Here is an 11753-nt window from a genome sequence, read left to right on the forward strand (position 1 = left end):
ATCCAGCCTGGCTTTAAATAGGATCCGGTTAGTCGGTAGGGTCAAATTTAAAAGAAATAAATATATAATTCTGACTATTAAAATTTCAAAATAAACATGATATGATTCTGATTAGGGAAACAATATCATGAAAATGAGTAAACTACCCGTAACTAGGCCAAAATCTGGATTGCGAACCTTGAAGAGGACAAATGTCATGAATCTGGGGAGAATGTCTAAATAGTTAGAGTTAAGGGAAAAATAATTTAGTGGTAACAACACATTCATAAAGTTTTACCGTTAATATAGTATGAAAGAAGGATATTATTGTTTTACACATGATAAGTCATATAAAACTGCTGCCATAGTATATATCTAACAGGAAATTTTTAGGTCAATCTGTATGGCAGCCAGCACTTTACCATAACGAAGATGCGAGGTAAGCAGTACAAACAAAATTTTGACTATAATAAATTAGTTTGAGTTCTGTTATATGCTGACATTCATAACAATTTTGACTCCTTGAATGCACACCCCACTCCTTGAATACCCATGTTGTGCAGAAGACTTTGGTGAATCACCTTATGGATAAACATTGATTTCAATAATCATGAGATGCATGAAGAGCAGGTTCGAGGGGTTGTTGCCAACGGCCAGCATGGAGTCCGGATACACCTTCATAACAAGATTGCTGTCACAGTCAATAAAAACCTCAATGCCAAATACGAAGATGTAAACAAGCAGTATAGTATTCTACAATACAATAACATAACATCATGTTACAACTACATTATTTGCCTCTGTTTGTAATTATGTAGCAACAAACAAATCTTGAAAAAAAGCTATTGATGCCCTCAATTAAGTCTCTGTCATTGCTCTATAACTATTCTTCAGAAAAAAGAGTAATACTTGTCATTTTGTTCTTTTTGATGAATTTACCTTGGCTTTTGCTATGTTAGATGACGTGAAAAATATCATGGTTCTATTTTTTAGTATAACTTATATTATCTTTTAAGATCATTTTATCAAGTATCTTTGATTTTGTTTTAGGGTTACTTTTCATATGGATTAGTTATTCTTGTGATTTTGTTTCTCAATTAATTATAATTAGCAGTATCATGAATAGAGGTCAATATCTTTATTTTCTTTCTAGTTCGTTATTTTTATCTAAAATCCTATAACTTCAACATAGTATCATATCAAAACCATCCTCTAACCCATTCCATCATTGTTCCATTGCTGAGTTCTCTGAAGTCTAGAACTCTATTATAATAATACCAGTATCTCTTTATACTTAATTTCTTTTCGTCCGGTGTGCACAAATTTCAGCCAATTTTTTCAAACTTTTTCATCTCCAGTTTTCAAACTCCTCGTTTCGTGTCATCTTTCAGGCTAATTTAGTCTCCACCATGGGCTGCTATCACTGGAATTTTTTCCAACAAATTTTCTTATCAAAGCCGTCATCAACAGACTTGCAGGGAGCTGACTTCGCACTCCTAAAATTTCATCCCAAATCGGCAAGCCACCACGCTCATACATGCTGTTTCTTCAGGGAGCTTCTTTTCCCATGCATTACAACCTACGCCTCACATGGCAGCAAGTCCAATCACACCTCAGTTCACAACCTCGCCACCTAGGTTGCCTATCAGTGCACTACCCAGATCTTTCCCTCGTACCTGTCTTTCTTTGGTAACTTTGGGGGGCATGATGAGACACCATCTTGCTTAAACAACCCTTATTCGGTGTTGTTTGTCACTCCTATCGCCTGACCCCTAAGCTTTTGAAACCTTCCATGATCCATCCAGTGATCTTGTCACAAATGCAACTTGAAAATACAACTATTAAAGCTGCAGCCTGGCCTCACATTTTCAGAAATCAAACTAGTCCTACAGATATCCTAGATTTATGGCAATGCCAAAGACCATCAGAGTAGCCCCAAAATTCCCAAAGGATTCTTGGCCCAGCAGCAATTAGAGAAAGCAGCCTGACTCTACGGTACTACAGTGTCAAGTTATTTATTTCCAAAGAATTAAATTTATAACAAGCCCAAAGCTCGGTAAGATTTTGTTTGACAAGTGTTAGATGATGTGAAAAATATTCTATAATATTTGTCTATATTTCTAGCATCTTATGTTATCTCCAGAGTTAGTTTTATAAATTAAGAGTCTTTTAAGTTTGTCAATTAGGATTACCCATCATGTTTCTTAAAAATTATAATCAGTACCCGTTACCTACGCATCAAAGATTGTAACTCATGAAAGTAAAAATTAAAACTCCGTTATAGTCAATCTTATAAAGCAACATTAAGGCTATAAGCAGCGTAAATTGTAGATTTAACTGTCATGCAATCATTTGTTTTAATCAAAGCATCAGAGTTTTGTAATCATGATCAGAAGACATACACTCGGGTAAAATTGTTTTGTTCCTAAGAGCATGTTACTAAAAGTGAAACCATGTATCTTTTGCATTGACTTAAGAATTTAAAACTAAATTATTATACAGGACATTTAACAATTTTGATATACAAATTTCAAAATATAGTTCATTTTTCTTCAAATATTTTAGTCAAAGAGAACTATGGAATATCAAGACAACTTCAGTTAAAATATATTTAGCTATCAAAGGTGGACAGTACCTAGGTTAAAGTTCACCAATAATCCCGACAGGAGCATAGGCCATTTTTAAAATGGTGGAACCTTTTAGCATCTCGGATGATGAGTTCCCTTCCCACAAGATCAGAAATAATCTTTAAAGCAGTATGACAATCACCACAAACACGGAGGTTTTTAATTACTCTAATGGGAGAACGAGCAGAACTGTTGAGGAGACCATAAGCAACGGCAAGTCTCTCACTGTGGGCAAGGAGAGCATCTTCTTTGCCTTCCTGGTCTATGTCATGCAACACATATTTCGTCTCTGCAATATAGCCAGCTTCTTTCATTTGCACCCTTAAACCTCTAAGCAAAGCATATATCTTGTCATTTTCTGGATGGGAGGTATCACCTGCTCGATATTCATGGATTCGGCTCCGAACTTCTAGAAGATTTTTGCTTGCTAATTTGTTCTTCTCTTTGTTTTTTATTGAGTCTGGAGTTTCTTCGAGTAAAAGGCCAACTTTTGATTTCTCATTCAAACGAGAAGGATCCAACTTCTCAACTAATTCAGCACAACGATCCCCCAATTCGGTGTTTCCATGAACTCGGCAACTATTCATCAAAGTCTCCCATACCTCTACACTTGGTTCCATTGGCATCTTTTCAATGAACTCCAAGGCTTCACCAAGATGCCCAATACTACCAATCATGTCAACTAAACTGACATAATGTGCCATAGTTGGCACAATGCCATAGTCCCTACTCAGGGATTCAAAGTGCAACATTCCCTCGCCAATATCTCCCAGCATACTGCACGCACCAAAAACCCCAACAAACAGTTGGCCATCAGGTTTTAGTCCCAAGCTTTTAAATTGAGTAAATATATCAATTGAATCTTCTGCAAACCCATTCTTAGCAAGTTGCGTTATCATAGTATACCAAGTAGTCAAATCGCACTCAGTCATGTTCTTGAACACCTTGACTGCATCATCTACAGAACCACATTCAAAATACATCTCCAATATTTCATTGCATGTGCTGACGTTGAGAGGTGACAAATGTTGCAACGCATGTCTGTGTACAACTTTTGCCTCCTCAAGAGACCTAGCCTTCCTACATTGGTGCATTAATTGCAAACATCGATGCAAATCCACATGAATATGAAGCTTTTCCAACATTTGCAAAACATCAACTGCTTCCTTCACTTTACCCTCCATGCACAAACTATCCAGTTCCTCGAGTGTACCTCTATATGGACTATTATTAGATGCATCAACTGTTTTGCCATCAGGTTTTGGATTACTCGATAGATGAGATCCAACCGTTGATCTATGTGCTGAATTAAAATTTGGAGGATATCGACCGTCTACACTCTGCTGAGACTGTCCATAAGCAGAGTACTGTTGACCCATTCCATTACTCCTTGTGTAGTAGTCATTTGGTGTCTGCTGAAAATGACCAATGTTTTGGGTAACGTTCTGTTGACCCCTCTCATTACTTGTGTAGTAGTCATTTGGTGTCTGCTGAAAATGACCGATGTTTTGGGTAACGTTCCCTTTTGGATGTCCCTGATACTCTAAAGGCCTAGGAAACCTACATGCATTGGAAAACTCCACCTTTTCTCCAGATTCGGGTGTCCAGTTAGGTTTCTCAAAAGTATTAGGATGCATCCTAAAACCCCTTGAATTATCAACACCTACTCCAACATTATGTTGCATTTTCAAGTTGCTTTGAACAAAGTCCCCATTGACACTTCCGTTATGCTCTGCCAAATTATTCTGAACTACATTCTGAGTAATATTTACATGACCTCCACCTGCAGTTTGACCAGAAATTTGCTCTGAACTAGCATGATTAATCTGATTAGATCCACTTGCATTCTGCTGATAGAACCCAGCTTGATTTTGTTGGTATCCCGACGAAGCATCTGCTTTAAAACCACCGGAAAATTGAAAATCCCACCTTTCAGCAGCAGTGCAGATAGTCCTTGACATATAACAGCCATTGCACAACCTCAAAAGAGAACTAGCTGTTACTACTGAGGCTTTCCTAAAAGACATCATTAGGGATTTAGCATAATCTGAGAAAAGAGAAACTAGAATAATAAATAAAGTTAGTACATTATATCAAAGAAACAACATGTTTCATCACAACTCAATGAACTGATATAAGAAAGGTCAACTAAACTATAAACCCAATTTTGATAATCACATAATATGGGTAGTAGTAGATTGTAACATTAAAAACTAGTTAACACCCATTATGACAGAAAATTCGTAAAAGAACACAGAGAACAACTTATAACATTGTGAATTTCATTTCAATGATTTCTATTCAGGCAATTCCTTAAGGGATGGAATCGAAGTAAAACTAAATAAGCTTCTAGTTAGAATGAGAGAAAAATAAGCTATGAAGCATTAACACATACATCGAACACTACACGGACACAGATAAGAATAAGCCTAAACAACGACTGAAAGTTCTAGCTACCACATGTAACCAAGATACATAAAAAATCAGTAGCTATTCAATCTATGCTTTGAATGGCGCCGCTTTAGCGCCTAATCGGGGAATCTGGGGCGAAGCAGTTCTCCTTTGAAGGGGCGGCTATTGCGGCCGCGAATTGCACAAGTCCGAGAATTTTTTTTAAGAAAATCAATGAAAGAAGGAAAACCTGGAGAACTTTATCACTGTTTTTGGTGGCCGGAGACAAACTCAGGCAGCGCTTTCCGGCGGTTGAATTCAGTGCAAATGTTCGAACTTGTTTCGGAGACAAACGTATACAAGAGTTCGTTTGATGGAGCTGAGTTTCGTTGTTTTAGGTTTTAACTTTTAACTAATTGTTTATTTTATTCAGTGTTTTTAATTAATTAAAATTATTTATTTTGTTCTTGTGAATAAGAATGGGCCTTTTCCAAAGGAAGTTAATTGGGCCTTGTATTGGAATTCCATCTTCTTTTTTTTTGGGAATTTTATCCGACACATCTTAAGTTATACATGACACTTCCCATATTTTTTAATATAAAAAATATTTCTCATTTTTTTAATAAGAATATATTGGAAAAATTTCTCTCAGATACAACAAATACGATAGACCATTCAAAAAATTCGTATAATATATATCTAGAATAATATCATATGAGTGTTAATTCTTGGTGTTGACACAACGTAAGAGCCTAATGACATCATTATATACACATGTCCAAATAAAATACATATATGGTACATGTTATACAATAGCGCCTAAAAATAAAAATTAAGATCTAGGTGTAATCTCTTCATTGCACACCATTCATAACGGAAGATCACAATGATCATAATCCTTTAAAACATTAACATACAACTTATCTTGGGTTCAATATGTAAAACATTTGAAAACAACAACGATATTGGGATGAGATAATAATCTCAGTGAGTTCCCTTATCCTATGGATCCACTCGGCTCTATAGGGTTTCTACAAGATTTCTAACTCAAGTTTTCATCCCCCGTTACTTTTGTATCACTCACACAACGTAACCAAACTTAAGTATCTAAGTGATATTCGCAGTGTATGGAAACATGCCATTTGAGTTCTCATAACTCAGTTGATCACTATTCGAAAGCCACAGAACATTTATCCTTGAACGGACCTATGTCTAGGCCAGACTCGATTCGCGGTGGATATCGGACCCTCTATAGGACTCAAACCCAATTCAAGTGACTGTCACTCGTATGAGACTCGAACCCACTTGGAGTATCTTTCATTGTATGGTACTTTAACCTACTCAGGTGTCCACCTTTCCCCCATATTTTCCATGGTTGAGACTCAAACACAATTAAGGCATAAATCATTAGTGTCACATCCCCATTTACCGCTTTACGTAAGCCTTTGAAATGGTATGTGTACATCACTATCTGAATACGTGATTAGGGTTCACAATAATAATAGGACTTTCGGAGCAAGGCTCCTTACCAATTAGGACTTTCGAAACAAAGGTTCCTCACCAAAATGTCAACCAACCCTCATGGTATCCATCAGATACTAGGTGATACATTCACCAATTCTCATGTTACACATAAATTCTCAAGTAATCATATCCATCCATTCACATGTTCGATACAAAGCTTATTGGTTTATTAATCAGGCAAATTCTTTTCCGCGATACACACTGAGGTACCATTGCATCCAAGCATCACCACTTAAGTCAATTCACATCCTAAGTTATCTTTCTAAGTCATTAATCGAGTTATTCTCCTAAGATTTCCTCACTCATCACCATAAGGTTTTAAGCATCTTATTTCACAATCAACACAATAACAATACTTAACATATATCATAATATGGTTCATAACATTCATAAATCACGCACAAAGTAATATACGTGGTACAAGAATCACAGTCAAGTTATTATACAATTCATCTCAATCTATCTTATTCCATTTTCACGCCATAAGGAAAATGTCCACCCGATCATACTATGGTGGGAATAACTGAATTAAAAGGGAAATAATAGTGGAATGACTCACAGAGACTTCTCTCTATGTCATAGTACTTTATTTTATCATCTAACATATTTGTTCTCATAACAATCAGAGTTATCATTCCCATTTTATGGTGGAAACAAGGAAATAAAGTATTTACATTCACTTCAATTTCATCATACCATACATGATAGTTCATCAACACTATCTTATTAATCATTGGCATAAAAACATGTTTCTACTTCACTATCAAGTATACCATTGAAAGGGATTTCCAACACTTCAAGTCTCACATCAATCAGATACATAATTCTCGAGTTATATTGAAAATGAGAAACAACCATTTTTCTCAATGTTGTAAAGTTCGCTTAGCGAGCTGGTAGCAAATAGACTTCGTTGAGCAAAATCCTAGCGAACCAAGTCACTAGCAGACTTCCCCTATTTCACTTAGCAAAGTTCTAGCAAACGTGACAATATCAGGACACTAACATGACATATTTGGATGAGGAAAAACACTAAAATACCATGGTTTGACACAACAACAACAATAATAACATATAGAGGTCAAGTAATATCACTTAGAATTAAGAACAACAACAATGAGGAAGCAATAACAACAACAATGAGGAATCAAGAACAATAACAATTTCATCATGTCATGATCAAACAACAAAAACAACAACAACATAAAATCATAACTTCTCACACCTGAATTTCTCCCACCCAAGGCTAATTTATCTAGGAACTTACCTTAGATTGATTAAGATGATGAAAATGAGATTAAGTTTGTGAATATGATGATGATGATATGGTGGTAAGCTTCCATGGGTCTTCTTCTTCTTTTCTTCTTCTCTTCTCTTTCTCTTTTTCCTTTAGGGGTTTTTCTTCTTTTCATTTTCTTCTTATCTACTTCTTCTTTATTTTTTTATTTTTTTCTTATCTCTTTTCTTCTTTCTTTCTCTATCACATAAATATATATATATATATATATATATATATATATATATATATATATATATATATATATATATATATATATATATATATATATATATATATATATATATATATATATATATATATATATATATATATATATATATATATATATATATATAAAGTAAAGAGAGACAAATATCTCAATTGATATTTTGTCTTCTAGTATCAATTGCCCAATTACCAATGGTACCAAAAATAATTTTTCTTGTATTAATTAATAATTGTCAATATATTTTAATAAGGATTAATATCTTCTGAGTCCACTGGTTACTCTATTAATCTCAACTAACAAAATTTAGAGCACATAGAAGCTCAAATTATTCCAATTGAAAAGAGATAGAGAATATAGGAACTTAGTTGGTCTCAACTGGCAACCAATTGAGAATTTAAAGCAATATAGAATATTACACTCCCCCCCTTAAATTGAAATTCTCCCCCGAATTTCCTCCCCTCAATAATTAAACACTTCTTGCATCACCGTCCCAGGTAAATACTTGACTTTGCTTCAGTTAAATTCTCTGTCATACTCAATTTCCGAACTTGTCTTCACTGGCAAATTTAATTCTTTCACAAACTCTTGAAACTTTCTGGTCTTAATCATATTCTCATTCCAAAATTTGATTAACTTGTAACCTTGATCCTATTTAATTCATTTGACATGCCATTCTGAATCACTTGGTCAGAACTCCCTCTAGAATCCATAACTTCCCTTTCTTGCACTATGTTAACCAAAATCATAACACGACACCTTCTTCTGATTGGATACTCAATACTTATTAAATCTTCATGATATAATTTATTGATTTCTTGACTACACACAATACTAACGACTCTTCTCTCACAATTCCTTCAGTAATTAAGACAAACTTTATAAGCCATCAATTTATATCCTTATCAATTTCACTTAACCTGATCCTATATTATAAGCGTCTACACCCTATGTTTCACTTCTCATGTACTATTCCAATAGGATAACACACTTGGCACGATATTATTTTACATTCGTTCCTACGAGTAGTTATTTCTCTGATCCTCCATGAAACTACATTGCGCCCTTCCATTTATCGCTCTATATTGATTAGCTCATGGGTCCTCATAAGAGATTCAAATTTTTCCTCTGAGTACCTATTATCCCAAAACAGTCTTAGAACCTTACTACATCTACAAGTAGAACACTTTTCTTGTTGACATAATATGGGGAGTTAGAACCAGTATCTGTCAAAGATAGATATGCAGGAGTCACACGACTGCAATTATAAGAGTGTACAACATTCATAATCATCTTACACTGGTTCTAATTAATCCAATTTAGTATGAGTATATTTGGTTCTTATTTCCATAATTCATTCTAAGTTTTCTATGGTATTCTTACCCACTTATGGGTTCTACTTATATAGGATTCCAACCAACTAGAGAAATAATACCAACAAGAAATTTCAAGTCATCGATGAGACAACACTTCCGAGGAACTTTAAGCAATTTAGGATGCAACATCGAGTTTCCATACTACTCACAGAGTTATACAACACTATTACACATCTGGAGATAACATTGCACTTCCCATTCAAAATCATTCATCTCAAACATCATGCTCCATCTCCCGCAATTCTAGCTCGTGTTCTTATTCATATATAATTTGAGTTACATGTTAAACTTTAGGAATATCTCATTCCCACTCTCGCATGGAAGGATAACTCGTGAATCCTATTAATAGGGTAGAGTATCATTATACATATCAAACACCACTCTCATAAGGGTCCATATCCAATGCCATGAATCTGAGAGAATTAACCAATGTCATACTATGACCAACTTGTTATACCCCAAAATTTGCCCATCCCTTTTCACTTTTCATCTAACCTATGACTTGATATTCATCTGTACTCATTCATACCTCATTCATGTGCATTATTCACTCATGTTAACACTTTATAATAATCATCATATGTTCAAAGTTTGTGGTTAACAAGAGCTAGGGTTTTCTTGTGGATCAATCCCTAGGATTATGGTATTGCTCATTGATCCGCTATCACACACGGGACAACAACGAGTAATTAAGATCGATAGTCCAGGGAAGCGACACTCGAGTATCATATCGCAAGGACTCTTGGAAAATTAACCAAATAAAAAACGAAATAGGGGGTTTTGTTTCGATTTATAATAAGTGATTATAAAATACGTTGATCTACTGATTTGGTTTCCTAAATTATCATTGGTTAATATAATTTTCATGCCCTAAGCGGAGTATAATCCCTTTTCGATTATAGCAACAATAACAAGCGCATTGATTCTAATATATGACATGTGTTCCTAATTTATGAATTAAGCAAACATATTCTGAATTAAACAAATGGGTTAAGCACACATGAATTAAGCAAATGCGATTATAGAACATATATCAATCGAAATTAATCAACACATATTCTATAGAACTTGAATAAAGCATACATGACATAGAACAAAATATTGAAAGGGAAAAGACATTTGATTAAAAATTAAGAAACCTCAAAGTATCGGCGGAAACAAATTACAACAGATCAACCTTGTGAACTTTAGTTCTCCATGAAATTCGTATCCTAGCCTCTAATTTTGTGAATGCAGCATATGATTACTATAGCAGTGAAAGACCTAATATAATAAAAGGGAAACTCGGGCCCTTATGGGATCCGACCCAAAAATTACAAAAACCAGCCCAAACTAATTATTTTAATTAAGTCCAGAACTTCAAAGAATTATTCAACCCTCCTACACTTCGAATCATACTTTAACTTCAACATGAAACTTGTATCTCTTTCTCTTATCTTTCCAACTCATATTAGAATGCGTCAATCTGATTCACGTAGCTCAGGTTATAGTCTGCATAGTGACAAGGTATCAAATAACTGTTTATGCTAAAAATAAAATACGAAAACAAAATAAAGGAAAAAATAAACTTAAATATAAAAACACACTAAAATAGTAAAAATAGTAGAATAAACTATAGAGTTGCCTAAGTACAATAATAGAAGAATATGCATCAAAATACACTGGTCAAATTCCCCCACACTTGAACTTTTGCACTCCAAGCAAAATTATAAATTCAAAACTCATAACAGAAAAAAAAAAACAAGAGCAAAACAAAACATGCAATTCCAAAGGTTCTCAAGATACAAAGTGCAAACAAAATTCTAAGTCTAAGTCTCAAGAAAATGAAATTAGTAAGTAACTCTTTTGTTACATTCAAAGCAAATACGAAAAATAAATTACCAAAGAGTACATCAAAAGCAGCAAGATCCTCACAAGATAAATTTTACTCAACTCTCAAGCGTTTAGGTTGATTGTTTACACTCAAAGCACAATATGAAAATTAGCACTACCATAAGCTTGAAAATATTCTAACATCCACAACTGAATTACATGCACACAAAGATCAAAAAGTGTTTTATTAGGTTATAACTTAGTCAGAGTATGGGTGAGATAAATCTTCAGGGGTACTAAGCTAAGAATCAAAGGAAGAAAAAAGACATGAAAGAACTTGCAGGAGTTGAACTACATTCATCCACTTTCAAACAACAACTTTTCTGCTATTTTTCTTCTCTTTTATCTTCTTTTTTTCTCTTTTTTTTTTCTTTTTCAGAAGGAAAACATAATGACATCCTTCTTTGCTCTTCCCACTTTTTTCTATTTTTTTCTTCGTTTCCTACATATATAGTTTTTTCCTTTTTTTTTCCAACTTTTGA

At 34.3% G+C, this 11753-nt stretch overlaps 1 protein-coding gene across 4 annotated transcripts; it reads right to left on the reverse strand.

The window, feature by feature from the left end:
* Nucleotides 1-262: 262 nt before the first annotated feature.
* Nucleotides 263-5408, reverse strand: LOC127132150 (pentatricopeptide repeat-containing protein At4g32450, mitochondrial). Of its 4 annotated transcripts, none has more exons than XM_051061289.1 (3): nucleotides 5248-5408; nucleotides 2615-4622; nucleotides 263-654 (listed from the first exon to the last, which is right to left on the reverse strand). In XM_051061289.1, exon 2 carries the CDS (start codon nucleotides 4565-4567, stop codon nucleotides 2627-2629), a length of 1941 nt encoding a protein of 646 aa, XP_050917246.1. In that variant the 5' UTR covers nucleotides 4568-4622; nucleotides 5248-5408; the 3' UTR covers nucleotides 263-654; nucleotides 2615-2626. The 4 variants fall into 4 exon arrangements, with proteins under 4 accessions (XP_050917246.1, XP_050917165.1, XP_050917028.1 ...); XM_051061208.1 differs by having other exon boundaries at nucleotides 2615-4653; XM_051061071.1 differs by having other exon boundaries at nucleotides 2615-4668.
* Between the last annotated feature and the right edge of the window lie 6345 nt (nucleotides 5409-11753).

This window comes from Lathyrus oleraceus, chromosome 1 (assembly GCF_024323335.1).
Source record: "Lathyrus oleraceus cultivar Zhongwan6 chromosome 1, CAAS_Psat_ZW6_1.0, whole genome shotgun sequence".
In the NCBI taxonomy this organism is placed as follows: domain Eukaryota; kingdom Viridiplantae; phylum Streptophyta; class Magnoliopsida; order Fabales; family Fabaceae; genus Lathyrus; species Lathyrus oleraceus.

Excerpts from the sequence above, each read along its gene's own strand:
- LOC127132150 (XM_051061208.1), bottom strand. The coding sequence starts at position 4,636 with ATGATGTCTTTTAGGAAAGCCTCAGTAGTAACAGCTAGTTCTCTTTTG.